At 42.7% G+C, this 20,032-nt stretch overlaps 1 protein-coding gene across 1 annotated transcript in view; it reads right to left on the bottom strand.

The window, feature by feature from the left end:
- dnajb14 (DnaJ heat shock protein family (Hsp40) member B14) overlaps positions 1–20,032 on the bottom strand; it is a 41,818-nt gene continuing 21,786 nt past the window's right edge. Inside the window, exons 3-8 of the mRNA XM_043674465.2 lie at positions 18,143–18,288; positions 16,282–16,464; positions 7,756–7,841; positions 4,041–4,150; positions 2,418–2,590; positions 1–1,509 (exon numbers count right to left, since the gene is read on the bottom strand). Of these exons, the coding sequence (XP_043530400.2) occupies positions 1,385–1,509; positions 2,418–2,590; positions 4,041–4,150; positions 7,756–7,841; positions 16,282–16,464; positions 18,143–18,288 (823 nt within the window). The 3' untranslated portion in view covers positions 1–1,384. The remainder of the gene's footprint in view (positions 1,510–2,417; positions 2,591–4,040; positions 4,151–7,755; positions 7,842–16,281; positions 16,465–18,142; positions 18,289–20,032) is intronic.

Genomic DNA, 20,032 nt, shown 5'->3' with positions numbered 1-20,032 from the left:
CACGCTTAAAATAACTTTTATTTGATGTAGGTTGAGAGAAGGATACGTTAAATATATTTATATATATATTACAATCAGCATTCCAAATTTACAATACAAACTGATTTCAGCACAGCAAGAGAAGAAACACAGAGCATGGTTCTGAGGACTTTAGATGTTCACAATTTTTTTAGGAAGTTGTACCACCCCACCCTTTAGTGGAATTTATCTTCTGAATTCAAGTACCTGTGATAGTATTGTCTGAATGTTTCAGGGTGTAAATTTATATGTCAATGCCAATTTATTGGGTATCAGATATGCTAATTTGATATCAAGTGTGGGAAGAAATGTTGAACAGAGTCCAACTAGAAATAAACTGGTTATTATTTAACACCACAAGAGTCTGCTTCATGTTTCTTCACCCCAGTGGAATTCTCTAGGTGAGTTTTTCTGTTCTATCCACATCTTTGCCAGTCTCCCACTGCAGTCGTCATAGCATTCAGTCTTCGCAATGAGATTTCTTTGAATCTGTATGTACATTGTCATTTTACTTTTAAGCAGCACAATTAAATGCTGAAGAAATTCAGCACAACTATACAATATTCACAAAAGTCTAGTTTATGTACTGCCACACATGCAACAGTAGACATTCATCCCAAAAGCTTTTCACATAATCCTTAATATAAGGAGTATGTCAATCTATCACTACTGTATACCTTATTCAGTTAACAGGAACTGACAAAAATGTTGATGAATGCACCTTTCCAAATCAATGTGTTAGAGCAAAATAATGGGGAATGTTTCCAGAATTTCAAGACTTCATGTTCAAGGAATGTATTAAAGTCCAACTCACTGTTAACAAACTATGGAATCATTCTGAAATAGCTATTTATCTTAAAGTATAAAATTTTCAATAAGAGACACTAGCAGGGAAGTCTCTTCAACTATGCACAAGCATCTAAAGGACAGGGGTTATGGGCACAGCCCCCGGGTGCAGGGTTCCAACCTGTGCCATTTAAACCTCAGGGAACATCAACACAGACAAGACTGCTCTGAAGCTAGAACTCGAGTGTTTAGTTATTAAACCTGGATACAAATGACATTAATTGTATTAGGTTAGATCGTGTGCTTTTTTAAAAAGCTAATCTAGAATACACTGTATTGTATAGAATAAAGTGAAGGGGATGTGAAACACACACACACACCAGTCACTGTAAAGAACGTTGTCTTCAACAAATCAATCAGAAGTCTGTGCTGTGTTCAACTGGGTGGCAGCTGAAGATTCTCAAGGTAAGACTCGGTTACAAGACTGAGATTTATAATTTATTTCAAAATGTCAATAGATCAAAATGTCTCCCTGTACAATAAAACATTTAAATTAAATGAAAAAGCCTGGCTGCCTGCCTCAGCCTCCTCGATACAGATCATTAAGTCTTGCCAGTTTTTCACAGCTTTCCATCCGCATGAGTTCTGCTTTCTTCCGTAGTCGGTCATCTCGATATACCTTGGACGCGTAAAGGTAGTCATTTTCTTTCAAGGATAGAGAAAATAGCGTAATTAATGTATAGTATCTGGGAACAATGGACATTGAGAAATTACAAGTGACGGGTATAGGGCAGCCCAATACAGTGAGCTAGCATCACATTGTGCAGCACTGGGCACAGGCCGCACAGCACATAACACAGGCTGCAAAGTGCTGAGCACAGACTGTGCAGCACCGAGGCAGAATCCTCAACCAGCTGTAATTTTCTGCTCCTGTGTATTCTTCACATATGCATGCTCCTGACCATTTCCATTTCATCCCATCAACAACAGGGAGAAGATAATGGCATTGCAATACTATCACTGGATTAGTAATCCAGAGGTTAATAATTTGGGGATAATGGGGTCAGAACCCATCACAGTGGGTACTGAAGTTTAAATTCAATTAATAAATCTGGAATGAGTGTCAGTGATGGTGACCCCAAAACCATTGTTAATTCTCATAAAAAAACCCAAATGATTCACTAATGTCCTTTCGGGAAGGAACTCTGCCCCCACAATGGGATAGGCTCTGACCACCCTCAGTGCAATTAGGGATGGGCAAAAACTGCTGTTCCCTGCCTGTGGAGAAAGTGAGGACTGCAGATGCTGGAGACCAGAATTGAAAAGTGTGGTGTTGGAAAAACGCAGCAGGCCAGGCAGCCTTGGATGCTGCACTTTTCCAGCAACACACTTTTCAACTCTGTTCCTTGCCTGTAACAACCACATCTAATGAACAAATAAAAAAAACTCAACGATTGAAATGAAAAATTTCCAAACAGTGTAAAAACAATATCTATTAAGGTTGCTTAACTGAAGGGATCTCACAACAAAAAATACTACAACATGGTTTCCAAAAGAAGCGAAGAATCACTTAAAAAGAGTGAAAATCACAAGCATAAATTTAAACAACTCACTCTCTTGTCTTTCCTTCCAGCAGTTATTTCGAAGGTTGTTAATATAATCTTCTTCAACACTCTTTTCTACCTTTTGTAACGCCACACCTGTGTATTCTTTGTCAAAGTCTTTGTTGACATAGTAAACTACTTTCAAATTACTGGTTTGCTTCTTAACAGTGTGTCCCAGGGCACTGTAAAACACAGAAATACCCATTGGTCAACTTAAACATAGTTAACTCTGCTTTCTCTCCATAGATGCTGCCAGCCCTGCTGAGTTTCTTCAGCAATTTCTGTTAAACACACTTGAGTGACACAACATTTCTCCTGCCTCTGTATTCAATGTCCATTTTCAAAGGAAGACTTGATTTTGGTCAGCACGAACAAGTTAGAGCAAAGGGTCGGTTTCTGACTTTATGATTGCATTTATATAGTGCCATTCATTACCCATGGCTATCCAAAGGACATCATGCCAGTAGTGAAGATCCAATGAAATGTAAAAATGCAGCAGCGAAATACAACAATAAGGTTATGACCAGGTAATGTTTTTGATTTTAGAAAGTGAGTTTAGTTGAGGGGTAAATATTGACTAGGAATACATGAGAAAAACTCAGTTCTTTGAAATTTAAAGCATTTTTTAAAAAAACAAATATTTCAAAACAAAGAACTTTGAAATAGGCTCTCAGATGTCAGGAAGAAAAACATTTTCCTTTAAAGAAAACATAGGACAGAAAACTAGGAATCTGACATTTAGCTCCTGTAAGAGGAAAGCTGAAAGTAGGAATGATTCACTTAGTGTCCTGAGCTCCTCACAAGATCCGTGTCAGGTGTAGCTCACTGGGTAGCATTTATAATCAAGTCAGAATTTGACTTGAGAAGTGGCTTCAAGTCTCAGTTTGCTGCTCTCAGTGCACACACAATCAAGACTGACACTCCCAGAGGGGTACTGGCATGCTGCTCCACGACCAGAGGTACCATCATTCAGAGGAGATATTGAACTGAAGCCCTCTCTAGGCCACTCAGATGGATCTAAAAATTACTCTCATCAATATTTATCCCTTAACAAACAGCAATAAACCAGATCATCATCATAACTTTGCTGCTTGTGGACTTGCTGGGTCTCCTCCATTATAACAATGGCTATACTTCAAAAGTAATTCATCAATGTAAAGTGGTTTGGGACGATCTCAAGTTATACAAGGTGCTATCTCAATGCAGGAGTTTTTATTTTACAAAGGAAACACCACATAAAGCATCCACTTAGTTACACATAGTTGAAACAAAGTATTAAGGCTCATTACCATTTTGAGTAGTTTCTTCCTCAAAGATTTAACTGGGTACCAAACACTGGATTAAACCTCACAGTGTGAAACTACCTCTGATGAACCCTCAAGCTTTACAAGCAGCAAAAGATACTGGCAACATTTTGTTATGGTTGAATAAAAGCTCAAATTAATGCAGCAATAACTAGCTTCTTTTATAGCGAAACTGTCTAGAACATTTTGTCAAGGATGGTATAGAGAAGACACTGGAGGGTATTTGCTACAATGACTTTACTCAATTATGTTGCTGTTCAACTTTCAGCTAACAAGAAGCAAAACCACACTCTCATTCCGAGGAAGCTGACCAGTCAGCAGTACTTACGCTCTGTAGTAGAGGCTGTATGGTGGAGTAGATACCATCAACTGACTCAAAACTGACACCAGGATCAAGACAATAATGGGTAATAGCTGTAAAAACATGGAAAATCCTCCCTGTAAGATATAGGAGAGGAAAGTCAAGATGTAGTTTAATGAGATCATGAGAGTCCAGAGACAGTATATTCCTGTTAAGGTGACAGGAAAGGCTGGTAGGTATAGAGAATGCTGGATGACAAATTGAGGGTTTGGTTAAGAAAAAGAAGGAAGCATATGTCAGGTATAGACAGGATAGATCGAGTGAATCCTTAGAAGAGTATAAAGACAGTGGAAGTATACTTAAGAGGGAAATCAAGAGGGCAAAAGGGGACATGAGACAGCTTTGGCAAATAGGGTTAAGGAGAATCCAAAGGGTTTTTACAAATACATTAAGGACAAAGGGGTAACTAGGGAGAGAATAGGGCCCCTCAAAGATCAGCAAGGCGGCCTTTGTGTGGAGCCGCAGGAAATGAGGGAGATATACTAAACGAGTATTTTGCATCAGTATTTACTGTGGAAAAGGACATGGACGATATAGACTGTAGGGAAATAGATAGTGACATCTTGCAAAATGTCCAGATTACAGAGGAGGAAGTGCTGGATGTCTTGAAATGCATATAAGCGGATAAATCTCTAGGACCTGATCAGGTGTACCCTAGAACTCTGTGGGAAATAGGGAAGTGATTGCTGGGCCTCTTACTGAAATATTTGTACCATCGATAGTCACAGATGAGGTGCTGAAAGACTGAAGGTCGACGAACGTGGTGCCACTGTTTAATAAGGGTAGTAAGGACAAGCCAGGGAACTACAGACCAGTGAGCCTGACCTCAGTGGTGGGCAAGTTGTTGGAGGGAATCCTGAGGGACAGGAGGTACATGTATTTGGAAAGGCAAGGACTGATTAGGGATAGTCAACATGGCTTTGTGCGTGGGAAATCATGTCTCACAAACTTGACTGAGTTTTTTGAGGAAGTAACAAAGAGAATTGATGAGGGCAAAGCGTTCGACATGATCTATATGGACTTCAGTAAGGCATTCAACAAGGTTCCCCATGGGAGACTGGTTAGCAAGGTTAGATCTCATGGAATACAGGGAGAACTAGCCATTTGGATTCAGAACTGGCTCAAAGGTAGAAGACAGAGGGTGGTGGTGGAGTGTTGTTTTTCAGACTGGAGGCCTGTGACCAGTGGAGTGCCACAAGGATTGGTGCTGGGTCCACTACTTTTCATCATTTATATAAATGATTTGTATGTGAGCTTAAAAGGTGTAGTTAGTAATTTTGCGGATGGCACCAAAATTGGAGGTATAGCAGACAGCAAAGAAGGTTACCTCAGATTACAACAGGATCTTGATCAGATGGGCGAGTAGGCTGAGGAGTGGCTGATGGAGTTTAATTTAGATAAATGCGAGGTGCTGCATTTTGGGAAAGCAAATCTTAGCAGGACTTATACACTTAATGGTAAGGTCCTATGGAGTGTTGCTGAACAAAGAGACCTTGGAGTGCAAGTTCATAGCTCCTTGAAAGTAGAGTGACAGGGAGAAAGGATAGTGAAGAAGGCATTTGGTATGCTTTCCTTTATTGGTCAGTGTTGAGTACAGGAGTTGGGAGGTCATTTTGCAGCAGTACAGGACATTGGTTTGGTTACTTTTGGAACACACTGTGCAATTCTGGTCTCCTTCTTATCAGAAGGATGTTGTGAAACTTGAAAGGGTTCAGAAAAGATTTACAAGGATGTTGTCAGGGTTGGAGGATTTGAGCTACAGGGAGAGGCTGAACAGGCTTGGGCTGTTTTCCCTGCAGCATCGGAGACTGAGGGGTGACCTTATAGAGGTTGATAAAATCATGAGGGGCATGGATAGGGTAAATAGACAGGATCTCTTCCCTGGGGTGGGGGAGTCCAGAACTAGAGGGCATAGGTTTAGGGTGACAGGGAAAAGATATAAAAAAGACCTAAAGGGCAACCTTTTCTCGCAGAGTGTGGTGCGTGTGTGGGAATGAGCTGCCAGAGGAAGTGGTGGAGATTGGCACAATTACAACATTTAAAAGGCATTTGGATGGGTATATGAATAGGAAGAGTTTGGAGGGAAATGGGATGGGTGGCTGGCAGGTGAGACAAGATTGGGTTGGGATATCTGGTCGGCATGGACGGGTTGGACCGAAGGGTCTGTTTCCGTGCTGTACATCTCTGTGACTCTATGATCCTATGTAGTGAATTTCTCTGTTGCCATGGTTCAACAGCAACCTTAAACATTTGCAGGGTTCAAAGTTAGATCAGACATAAATAATGATCCTATTTAGCAGGCGGGCTTACAATGTGGGAGTTGCTGCTTGCTACAAATAACATTTCAACAGGGCCTTGTCCTCCGCAGGTTAAAGAAATTATGAAATCATAAGGGGCAGGGATATGGTGAGAGCCAGAGGCTTTTCCCCAGGTGGGGGAGTCCAAAACTAGAGAGCATAGGTTTAAGGTGGGAGGGGAAAGATTTAAAAGGGACCTAAGGGGTAATTTTTTCATGTAGAAGTTGGTGTGCATGATGGAGTGAGCTGCCAGAGGAAGTGGTGGAGAGGCAGATAAAATCACAACATTTTTTAAAAAGCAACTGGATGGGTACATGAATAGGAAATGTTTAAAGGGATTTGAGCCAAATGCTGGCAAATGGGACTAGATTAATTAATGAGTTGGACCGAAGGGTCTGTTTCTGTGCTGTGCATCTCTATGACTCTGCCTGGGTATTGGGTATTTTTTCTGAATTAAACAAAGTGAGGGGGACAATTGTTCCCTGGCGCCTTCTCCATGGCAATGTTTCAACTGGATCTGATTGCCAACCAATCATTACCCTTTTACAGATATTGTACAAAACGTTGCTCCCATTGAAATATGGAATTCTGTGTCTGTCCTGTCAGTGAAGTTGAAAAACTTGGGCAGCACATCGCCACCCCATTTAAAAAAAACTCTCTATTCAGGTATTGGCACAATTACACATAATGCACCCACTCCACCCACCCTAACACGTATATTAGAAGCTCAAATACCTTCCCAAGGAAACACAAACTCCATTCCCAAGTCGGCAGAGCACCAAATTGACTGGAATTCTTTGCTCCACAAAGGGGTTACTTAACAGAGATTTCTAAAATGATGGAAAGCTGTTTGATCAGGTAGCTGTATAGAAGATAATTCCACACATGGAACTGAATAGTTTTAAGGTCGAGGTGGTTAGATTCATGATAAGCACGAGAGTGAAAGGTTATCGGGCGGGTAGGCTTGGGTAATTAGATCTTATCGATTGGCACAACAGGCTCAGAGAAGCCTAAACCGAACCCTAACTCATATGTTTGCATGGAACATGTTTGGAATTGTACAGACGTTCTATACAAATGCAAATATTAATTCTGTTCATAACCTTCTCTCACCAATAAAACAAACAACCCATGCATTTGAAGAGAAATTACAAATTTTGAAAGTCTCATGTCCGCCCACAGCCTGTGGGGAACACCGTATGGCTGCTCTCTCAATAGAGAGAGAGAGAGAGAGAGAGAGAGCGAGCGCAAGCGAGAGCGAGAAGTTTGGTGAGGCTGAGAAGGTGGGACCCAATTGAACCCACACTGTTGGCATCATGCTGCATCCAAACCAGCCAACCAGCCAATTGAGCTAACTGATCTCCCCCACAAATGTGAATACATACATCAGCTCTCTCATCCTCTCTGTCCGCTCTGTGGTATGATTGATGAGATCCTCGAGCTCTTCCATTATTGTACGGCTGTGTGTGTCCTAAAAGAATGAATAATGGAAGAATGAGCAATCCTATCAACACTGAAAACATCAGACTTTCTGGCATGGAGATTGAGATACATTTTCTTGCTTATTCTGCAAAAACAAAATTGCATTAGAAATAATCCCAACAGAGCACGGAAACCAATGCAAATCTATATTGTAAAAATAATCAATTTTATGAATTATTCACACAGCAAAGCAAAAGAAAGGCTCAATATATTTTCATAATGTAGTAAGAATTACATTCTGCATTTAAAAGGCCTTCTGTTCAGGAGCTGCACGGTGGTTCAATGGTTAGCAATGCTGCCTCATAGCACCAGGTTTGATTCCACCCTCAGGTGACTGTCTGTGTGGAGTTTGCACATTCTCCCCGTGTCTGGGTGGGTTTCCTCTGGTTTCCTCCCACAGTCCAACAGGTTAGGTGGATTGGCCGTGCTAAATTGTTTGTAGTATCCAGGCTAGGTGTGTTAGCCACAGTAAATGTGAGGTTACGGGAATAGCGTGAGGAGTTGGGTCTGAGTGGGATGCTCTTTGGAGGGTTGGTGTGGACTGGATGGGCTGAATAGCCTTTTTCTGCCCTGCAGGGATTCTATGATTCTGAACTCAGTGGGTTCAATTGTCCCAGGTCCTAGTCTTTGCCCAACTTTCCAAGCAGCAGTGTTTGTTGCTAATCCTATTTATACATCTTCCGGGGCTGTCCTGTATTTTTCTGCTTATCCAGTTTCTCTCTCCTTTCACCATCACCCGTTGGTCATTTAATCTCCCCTATCTTCCACCCTATCACAGACCCTCCCTTCTGTTCTTCCCTCTCCTACCCGCTCTCCCTGTCTCTGTACCTGCTCAAAACCAGGTCCTTCTCCAACGTACTCCAGTTCTAGTGAGAGGTCAATGAGCTTCATTTGATTTTGCCCGACTTCCTGGTTTTACTTACACTTTAAAATTTACTTCAACATCAAACCTCTGGAATGTTACTTCTGTTTGGTTTCTGCTGATATTTATGTGGAATTGACTGTAATAGTGAAAAGGATTACAAGATTTCAAACCTGCCCATAGTTACTTGTAGAAGGTGAGGACTGCACATGCTGGAGATCAGAGTCAAAAAGTGTGGCGCTGAAAAAGCACAGCCGGTCAGGCAGCATCAGAGTAGCAGGGTAATTGATTTTTTGAGTGTAAGCCCTTCATCAGGAATGGGAGGGGGAGGGCCCAAGAGATAAATGGGAGGGGGGGTTGAGGCTGGATGGAAGTTAGCTGGGAATGCGATTGGTAGATGAAGGTGGGGGGTGAAGGTGATAGGTTGGAGAGGAGGGTGGAGTGGATAGATGGCAAAGAAGATGTACAGGTAGGACAGTTCAAGAGGGCAGTGCCAAGTTGGAAGGTTGGATCTGGGATAAAATGGGGGAGGGGAAATGGGAAAACTGGTGAAATCAACATTGAGCCCGTGTGGTTGGAGGGTCTCGAGGTGGAAGAGGAGGCGTTCTTCCCCCAGGTGTCAGGTGGCTAGAGTTTGGCGGTGGAGGAGATCCAGGACTTGCATGTCCTTGGCGGAGTGAGAGGGTGAGTTAAAGTGTTCAGCCACAGGGCGGTGAGATTGTTTAGTGCATGTTACATGGCTTGGTGTTTTACATTGGCTCAAAAATCATTTCAGAGCTGAAAAATGTGTTGCTGGAAAAGCGCAGCAGGTCAGGCAGCATCAGAGGAGCAGGAGAATCAACATTTCGGGCATAAGCCCTTCTTATACCCGAAACATCGATTCTCCTGTTCCCTGGATGCTGCCTAACCTGCTGCGCTTTTCCAGCAACACATTTTCAGCTCTGATCTCCAGCATCTGCAGTCCTCACTTTCTCCCTCAAAAATCATTTCAGCCAGAGATGGAAAGGGCTTTTTCAAATTAGATATAAACCCAGCTACTAGAGTCCATTCCAACTCTGTTCCAGTCATGAGCCATTGATATTGGTTCAGTTTTACCCTTATGCTAATCTTGTCAGTGCAGCAAGTTAAGTGTTGCCTTCAGATGTCTAATAGTTATGATCTCTGATTACGTACCATCCACCCTCATTCACTCCCAGTGAAAACTCTTGGCCCAAGTGTCCATTTAAACAAAAGGTGAGATTGTTTACCTTCCCAGTAGAATGTTGGACAGTGGAGTGTTTACAGAGGAGTTACAACATGGAAACTCCTGCTTCAGTATTTATGTCAGAGTTTATCAGCTTGATGAGTCAGTACCAGAGTCCCATGGGCCCACATTTATAATGACAACAAGAAAAGGCAGCTTGGACTGAGCCTCTCTTCTACTGCAAAGTCTCTACAGCCCAGAAACAGGCCTTCTGCTCAAAAAGATCTCACCTCACATATCAACCCCCTCCTTGTCTCACCCTATCATTGTCTTCTGTTCTTTTCTCCCTCATGTTTCCAGCCTCCCCTTAAGTGTCTTGATAATAGCTGCCTCAAACATTCCTTGCGGGAGTGGGTTTCACATTTTTTAAAAATTCATTTAGAGGATGTGGCTATCACTGGTCAGGCCAGCATTCATTGCCTAGAGGACAGTTGAAAGTCCACACTATTGCTCTGGGTCTGGAGTCACAGGTAGGCCAGGGCAGGTAAGGTTGGCCGTTTCGTTCCCTAAAGGACATTACTGAACCACACCACCCTCTGGATAAAGATGTTTCACCTGAATTCCTGAATATATTTATTGCAGATGATCTTGTATTGAAAGCTCCATATCCTAAAGTCTCCCACATGGGGAATCACTATCTTCATTTCAAAACCCATGAAACCCTTTTATAACTTTAATGATATCCATCAGGTCACCTCTTATCGAACCTTCTTTTCCAGAGGAAAATGGCACAGCCTGTTCAATCCTTTCTGAGAATGATAATCACTCACTTCTGGCCTACTTTTTGATTTTGAATCTTCTCCATTGTCTCTCTTTCTTCCTGGTCTATACCCACATTCTCTCAGAGTGAACAGGGACATTATCCACCTCCTCTCCTTCCCAAAAGGACTCTTCTGGAATCTGACTCAACCCTTCCTTCACCTGTGAACCTTGACCTCAAGTGTCAGTAGACTTTTGACAGTCAAAAAACCTGCAGAATCTGGAATCTCCAGGACTTAAGGACCTAGGAACAGCTACAGGGAAAAACTAGAGAGCAGGATAATCACAGGAGTATGAAAAAAAATGCTCTCATCCATTTATGGAACGATTTTGTATCTTACTTATTTATAAAAATAGATGTTGATGGACAATCATTCAATTGGATAGTGACGTGCCCTACCCATGTCCTGATTGAGTGGTGAGGTGGGATGTGTATGATAGATGTGTGCGGGCAGCTGAGAGGCAGGAGGCATGTGATGAACCAACCTCCATTTGTTGAGAATCAGGAGAACCTTGGCTCATTTGCCTTTGTTGTCTTAGGAATAGGAAGTGGCCATTCAGCCCTTCGAGCCTGTTCCTTCATTCAATGAGATCGTGCATGTTCTCCCACCAAACTCCACAGAACAGTATTTGCCCCAGATATCTTGATACCTTTGGCAGACAACAATCTAACAACCTCAGACCTGATGGCACTTGTGAAAGAGTGCTCCCGAACATCTATCAACTTTTGGGTGTTGAAATGCTTCTCGACTTCACTCCTGAAGGGTTTGGCTGGACTTTTTTTTAGGTTACAGTCTTTAGGTCATAAACCCGACCCAGCAAAAATGGTTTATCTCTATTTAACCTCGGAAAATTCAATCACTGCCCACATGGAAACAAAACAGGCCATTTAACCCAACATTTAACCCAACTGGTCCATGCTTTCTGCTCCAGATAGGTCTTCTCCCACTGACCAGGCGCTTAAAGGACAACAGAATCAACCTTCCAACAAGACCCTAACTGAAAACAATGGAGTCAACACATTCAGTGAGTCAATGCTACTGCCACTTGATTAATTTGCAATCACCGCTGTTATCCACCTAACAAACCAAAGAGGAACTGCTTCAAGTCTCGCTGACAATCAGCCAATCTCAGGAGGAACATCATTTCAGCATTTTAACCAGAGTTTCAAATTAGGCCGCAACATTCAGAATTGACTTCAGTTTACACTTCACTACTTAGGCACCAAATTCTTCATCCAGTTAACAAATATTTGAATTCCTGTTACTATTATTTGGACAATTAGCAGTGTCAGAAAAATTTTTCACAATATCATGAACATTTCATTGTTAATTTTTTTGAACAAGGTTTGAAGTCACACAATACCAGGTTATAGTCCAACAGGTTTATTTATAGAATCAGAGTCATAGAGTCACAGGTGTACAGCATGGAACGGACCCTTCACTTCAGCTCGTCCATGCCAGCGAGATATTCTAACCTAATCTAATTCTGTTTGCCCCCAATTGGCCCATATCCCTCTAAACCCTTCCTATTCATATATCCATCCAGATGTCTTTTAAATGTTGTAACTGTACCAACCTCCAACACTTCCTCTGGAAGTTCATTCCATACACATTTCACCCTCTGCATGAGTTGCTCCTTACATCCCTTTTAAATTTTTCCCCTCCCACCCTAAACCTATGCTCTCTAGTTCTGAACTCCCCATCCCCAGGGAAAAGACCATGTTTATTTACCCTATCCATGCCCCTCATGATTTTGTAAACCTCTATAAGGTCACCCCCTCAGCCTCTGTCGCTCCAGGGAAAACAGCCCCAGCCTGTTCAGCCTCTCCCTATAGCTCAAATCCTCCAACCCTAGCCATATCCTGGTCAACCTTTTCTGAACCCTTTCAAGTTTCACAACATCCTTCCGATAGGAGGGAGACCAGAACTGCACACAATATTCCAAAACTGGCCTAACCAGTGTCCTGTACAGCCACATGACCTCCCAACTTCTATACTCAATACTCTGACCAATAACGGAAAGCATACCAAATGCCTTCTTCACTATCCTATCTACCTGTGACTCCACTTTCACGAAACTATGAACCCTCACTCCAAGGTCTCTTTGTTCAGCAACACTCCCCAGGACCTTACCATTAAGTGTATAAGTCCTGCTCTGATTTGTCTTTCCAAAATGCAGCATCTCGCATTTATCTAAATTAAACTCCATCTGCTACTCCTCAGCCCATTGGCCCAACTGATCAAGATCCTGTTGTACTCTGAGGTAACCTTCCTCGCTGTCCACTACACCTCCAATTTTGGCGACATCTACAAACTTACTAACTATACCTCCTGTGTTCTCATCCAAATCATTTATATAAATGATGAAAAGTAGTGGACCCATCACTGATCCTTGTGGCATATCACTGGCCACAGGCCTCCAGTCTGAAAAGCAACCCTCCACCACCACCCTCTGTCTTCTACCTTTGAGCCAATTCTGTATCCAAATGGCTAGTTCTCCCTGTATTCCAAGAGATCTAACCTTGCTAATCAGTCTCCCATGGGCAACCTTGTAGAACACCTTCCTGACGTCCATATTATTCACGTCCACCGTTCTGCCTTCGTCAATCCTCTTTGTTACTTCTTCAAAAAACTCAATCAAGTTCATGAGACGTGATTCCCATGCACAGTCATAAACTTTCATGGTGAAACCTGAATAAGGAGCACCACTCCGAAAGCTTGTGATTTCAAATGAACCTGTTTGACTATAACCTGGTGTTGTGTGACTTCTGGCCTTGTCTACCCCAATTGGTGGCACTGCCTCATCAAATCTTTTGAAGGGTGATGTTTAAATGATTGTTCCATTTTTTTTTCAGAAAGGGTCGTCAATGGCAAAGCCAAAATTTATGCCCATCCCTAATTGCCCATGAATTCATTGCCTCTCTAGCCCATTTCAGAAGGCTGTTAAGAACCAACCACATTGCTGTGGAACTGCAGTCACGTATGGGCCAGGCCAGGTAAGGGAGAGAACCAGTTGAGCTTTTACAACAGGTGACACTGGTTGCTTTGTCACCATTAGGCTAGCTTCTACTTCCATTCTTTTTGTTATTAAGTTCAGATTCCACCATCTGCCAAGATGGGATTTGATCCTTCATCCTCACAACAAGAGCCTGGGACTGTCGATTAGCAGCTCAGTGGCATTACCACTACCCGGCAGCCCTCCACATTGCTGAGAAGACACTTTAAGCACAACAGGGCACTTTTATTCCCCTAAAACAGCTTACTGTAAATCATATGGTTTAAGCAAAGTAAACAGGCAAGGATGATGGTGGTTAACTTTGTTCAAAGTCATGTCTTCATGAACTGCTGGATTTATGAAGTGGCTTGACGACTGAATTTATCGATGTCAAGAGCTGAGCCTACTTTGATATTGCTGCTAATTCAGTTGGGGTACTGCCTTCTGAGAGACACAGAGAGAGAGAGACAGAGAGAGAGAGAGAGACACACAGAGACAGAGAGAGAGACACAGAGGGAGAGAAACAGAGGGAGAGAAACAGAGGGAGAGAAACAGAGGGAGAGAAACAGAGAGAGACTGAGAGGGGGAGAAACAGAGAGAGAGAGACAGAGAGAGAGAGACAGAGACAGAGAGAGACAGTGAGAGAGAGAGAGACAGAGAGAGAGAGAGAGACAGAGAGAGAGAGAGAGACAGAGAGAGAGAGAGACAGACAGAGAGAGAGAGAGAGACAGACAGAGAAAGATAGAGAGAGAGAGAGAGAGGAAGACAGAGAGAGACAGAGAGGGAGAGACAGAGAGGGAGAGACAGAGAGGGAGAGACAGAGAGGGAGAGACAGAGAGGGAGACAGATAGAGAGAGACAGAGAGAGAGAGAGACAGAGAGAAGCTATTCAGCTCATCCTCTGCCTTTCTGAGAAAATTATAAAGTCATACAACATGGAAACAGACTCTTTTAGATTAGATTAGATTCCCTACAGTATAGAAACAGGCCCTTCGGCCCAACAAGTCCACACCGACCCTCCAAAGAGTAACCCATCCAGACCCATTTCCCTCTGACTAATGTACCTAACAATATGGGCAATTTAGCATGGCCAATTCACCTGACCTGCACATCTTTGGACTGTGGGAGGAAACCGGAGCACCCGGAGGAAACCCACGCAGAAACGGGGAGAATGTGCAAACTCCACACAGACAGTCGCGCAAGGCTGGAATTGTATCTGGGTTGACCAACCAGTCCATGCCAACCATAAACTAGTCTCACCTGCTTTAGCTTGGCTCATTTCCCTCCAAACCTTTCTTATTCATGTATTTATCCAAATGTCTTTTATATGTTGTAACTGTACCCACATCCACTACTTCCTCTGGAAGTCCATTCCACACACGAACCACTCTCTGTGTAAACATGTTGCTCTTCATGTCTTATAAATCTTTCTCCTCTCACCTTAAAAATGTGTCTTGAAATCCCCCACCCCAGGGAAAAGACACCTGTCATTCACCTTACTTGTACACCTCATGACTTTACCAACCTCAATAAGGTCACCTCTCATCCTCCTATGCTCCAATGAAAATAATCTGAGTCTATTCAGCTTCTCCTTATATCTCAAACCCTCCAATCTGGGCAACATCCTGATATATCTTTACTGAACCCTCTCCAGCTTAATAATATTCTTCCTACAACTGGGCGACCAGAACTGGACATAATATTCCAGAAAAGGCCTCACCAATGTCCTGAATAACCTCAACATGATGTCCCCAACAACGGGACCTTGATCAGATGTGCCAATGGGCCGAGGAGTGGCAGATGAAGTTTAATTTAGATAAGTGCGAGGTGCTGCATTTTGTAAAGGCAAATCAGGACAGGACTTATACATTTAATGGTAAGGTCCTGGGGACTGTTGCTGAACAAAGAGATCTTGGAGTGCAAGTTCATAGTCTTTTGAAAGTGGAGGTAGACAAGATAGTGAAGAAAGTGAAAGTGAGGACTGCAGATACTGGAGTTTAGAGTTGAGAGTGTGATGCTGGAAAAGCACAGTGGGTTCAGGCAGCATCTGAGGAGCAGCAGAATCGACGTTTCAGGCAAAAGCCCTTCATCGGGATCGTGAAAAAGGTGACTGAAAGCCTTCTTCAACCTTTCATACCTCCTTTTCCTTTACACATAAACAATTATTGGTCAAAGTGCTTTTCCCTTCAAAATTAATCTCTGCAGAGAGATTTCTCGATTTTTTTTAAAAGCTGTGTGTTGGATTATTTAGAAGGGTAAATAATTATACTTTTAGACTTCAAACTGGGTGCATCTTTGTTGAATAGGTCTTGTTTTATCATAACCCAATAATTCCATTGTTTATTAAACAATTCCATTGTTTTTTATATATTCTAAACCTAAATATAGATAAAGTACACAATTAGCCATATTGGTTACTAAGCAAACCACTTACATTTTCTGGTTCGACCACTGGTTTGAGGTTAGTTATAACAACGAGTGTTAACACTCCCTCGTTTAGCTTATGAATAAATGAAAAACAGAGTTAACATCATCTGTTTATTTTTCGGATGGTCATTTTGAGTTGTACCTGCAGGGAATCCTCCTCCAAAGAACATATTAAACAGATCCTCAGGAGTGATATCCGATTCATAATTCCGGTGAAATTCAAAGCCTCCATGTTGATAGTTACCAGGGGATTGGCCATGACCATATTGATCATAGTCCCTTTGTTTCGCTGGGTTACTGAGTACAGCGTAGGCATTTCCGATTGCTAGAGATTACAAAGAAGGAAAAAACACGAGTAACAAAGAATGAGAACATATCCATTCTCTCAAGTGGGCACCACAACCCGCACATCACGGTCTCAAAGAGCAGAGGAACTGAGCCAGTGTTTTGGCTGCCATTTTAAAAAGTCCAGATCAACAGGTATTCAGAAAGGTCACCTCAGTCATTATTTTCCTTATGTATCTCACGAGGTCTTGCTGTGTGCAAATTGTTGTTATCTCGGAGACACAGCAGCCCTGACTACATTTGAAAGCATTTCAATGGCAGTGCGGGATCTAACTGTAACGTGAAAGGTGCTATTTAAATGCAAGTTCCTTCCTGAATATGTTTGTAAAATAAAAGCGATATTAGTTTATTAAACTTCACTCTAGTCATTTCTCATGCTGGCTCAGAGCTGAAGACCATTCTTGTCAATCAGCCTTGTATATTGTGACATTATACACAGCACAAGGAATGCTCAAAACCCCTCAACAATATCTCGGAGGAGGAAAGGGCAAGACATTATTTAAAAAGCAGAGAGAGTGCTACGGCAAGGTGTGGTTACACAGAAGCTGGCATTAATGTAGTTCCAGCGAGAGGTCCTGCATCATGGAATCTTGGGAAAGGATTGGATTTGGGGAAGGAGGTTTTGGTTGCAGAGATCTGGATGGAAGTGGGATTTGGGGATGCACAACAGCAATACATGGAATCAAAACAAAGAACACTGGGTCTGCTGCCATGTACAGCATAGAGAGGTCGTTCAGCCAATCATGTCTGTGCTGGCTTTTCAAAAGAACTACCCAGTTTGTTCCACTCTCCTGCACTTCCTCTACAGTCCAGAGCAAGGGAGCAGAACCTTAACATCCAAGCCTGGGTGTTCAGGGGGAGATGCCAGGGCACATTTCCTCACAAGAGGGAGACAGGAAATCTGGATATCTCTTTCCCCATTAAAAAAAATGGTTGCTGAAGCTAGACGTCGATTGGACTGACAGTTCTGCAAGCTGGCCTAACAAAACTCTACTTCCCCACTGCAGATACAGATCTAACTGATCGGCAGAACAATTCCGAGGGGCTGAAGGGCCTTCTCCTGTTCCTATGTTTACAGAGAGTAAGCACGTGATTAGAGAAATAAACATTGTTGGCAACAAAGCAGAACCTGGTCTGTGTGTCCACTTGAGTCTGGAGCAGAGAACAATTTATATTAGAGTGTGTTAAACAACAAAGGGGATAACACTGTACCCCTAGGAGTGGCTGAGGTCCTGAGCAAAGTAAAACTGAAACAGACACAGAGACAAAAGGAATAAAACTGACCAATGAATTTCAAAACCATCAGCACGTACATATGTATCCTTCAGGTCACCTGACACCCCATTTAAGCCTGAGATGAGCAGGATTTACTTCTCTTGCACAGTTGTTAGCATTTGGAATTCTCTCCCCTATTCAGCAGCGGATGTCATTAATTACATTCAAGGCTGAGTTAGGCAGATTTATGACTGACAAAGGACTCTCAGGTTAAGGGGGACAGGAAAGTGAAGAAACAATCAGATCTGAATGATCTTTTTGAATGGTGGGGCAGGTATGTGGCAGGTTGAGTGACCCATTCCAACATCTTATGCTCTTATGTTAAAAGAGACAGGTCAGAGTTACTTTACCAGATAATTTACAAACAGAAGCCCTAAACTCACCTTTAAATGCCTCCGTTGCTCCAGGAGCATGGTTTTTATCTGGATGGAACTTCAGTGCCAATTTTCTGTAAGCTTTCTTCAGATCCTCATCAGATGCATCTTTACTGACCCCCAGAATCTCATAGTAATCTTTACATCGCTTTATCCTACAGAGAGATTGAAACATGGAATATGCAAACCACGTCTAATCAATTAGAAAATAAGGTATTAAAACAGAAATTGCTGGAAAAGCTCAGCAGGTCTGGCAGCATCTGTCCAGAGATCCTTCCTCAGAGCTGATGGTGAAAGGTACATCAGTCTATGTGCAATTACCCCATATTGTGAATCTTGGGGATGGTGTTCAATCAACAAACACACTCATTCTTCTACAAGAATGACACTTTGAATATTAAACCAACTATCACAATGAGAACATGGATTTGGCATCATCTAGCTTCATAAAAAAAATCCCTGTCAAGAAATTGCTGCTTACAATGTGGTCTCATCTACACTAAGGAGACAAAACACAGTCCGGGTGCCTGCTTTGTGGAACACCTACGTTCTGTCCATAAAAATGCCACTTCAATGCACCCTCCGTGTTCCCTGGCCAACATCTCTTGTCTCAGGCTTACTGCAGCATTCCAGCAAGGTTCAACACAAGCTGGAAGAACAGCATCTTATTTTCCGCTAGGCGACCCTGCAGAACTCAGTATCAAATTCAATAATTCTGGAACCTGAGCACCTCCCTCCATGTCCTTTACCCAGCCCCACACCCCCAGCCCTGTCATCACACAGGGCTGCTCCCAGCACAGCCAACCCATTCTCACCCACTCATTGTCCCCAGCTTTGCTCCTTCCCTGGCTCACCATCAACCACCCCTTTGTTTGCTTAGCTCTTTCCTTGTCTCCGCCTACCCGCTCACTCCTTTACCCTTCCCCACCCACCTTCTCCCATCATCATTTTTACACCACCTTTCCTGAGCTACTATCTGTTCTGAAGAAGGACCCGAAACATTAAAGCTGGTTTCTCTCCACAGATGCCGCCAGACCTGCTGAGCTTTTCCAGCAATTTCTGTTTCCTTTCAGGTCTTTAGCATAGAGCATAGAGCTGTATAGCACAGAAATAGACCCTTCAGTCCAACTTGTCCATGCCAACCAGATATCCTAAATTAATCTAGTCCCATTTGTCAGCATCCGGCCCATATCCCTCTAAACCCTTCCTATTCATATACCCATCCAGATGCCTTTTAAATGTTGTAATTGTACCAGCTTCCACCACTTCCTCTGGCAGCTCATTCCATACACGTACCACCCTCTGTGAGAAACAGTTGCACCGTACGTCTCTTTTATATCTTTCGCCTCTCACCCTAAACCTATGCCCTCTAGTTCTGGACTCCCCACCCCAGGACAAAGACTTTGTCTATCCATGCCCCTCATGATTTTCTAAACCTCTATAAGGTCACCCATCATTCTCCGAAGCTCCAGGGAAAACAGCAGTTTTCTGCAGGTCTCTGTTTTATTGTAACTGAAAACTCCAGGAAAGACAAATTTCCGGATAAAGAAAGTTCCAGAAGGTCCATCCTCCCATGTTTGGAGCAGTGGTTCCAATCTGTTTTTTCAGACAGCAAGTTTGAGGAATGAATCTGTTGTTCCCATTTATACACCTTTTCCATCCAGTGTTTCCTCACATGACCCATTGTCTTTTGTCATAAACCCTTTGGTCAGTTAATCGCTCCTGTATTCCACCCTTACAGGCAGGACCTCATTTTTTTTCTATTACTACCTCCTTTCCCTCTCTCTCCATTTGATTAAAATCATTTGCATCTCAAAATGTACTCCAACCCTGTTGAAAGGTCAAACTAAAACATTAAGTGTTGTTTCTATTTATTCATTGAATGTTGGTGTTTCTGGC

Source organism: Chiloscyllium plagiosum, unplaced genomic scaffold (assembly GCF_037043375.1).
Source record: "Chiloscyllium plagiosum isolate Xiang-an unplaced genomic scaffold, Cpla_swu_hap1 HiC_scaffold_36, whole genome shotgun sequence".
Classification (NCBI taxonomy): Eukaryota; Metazoa; Chordata; class Chondrichthyes; order Orectolobiformes; family Hemiscylliidae; genus Chiloscyllium; species Chiloscyllium plagiosum.
This window is presented reverse-complemented; position numbering and strand designations above follow the sequence as displayed.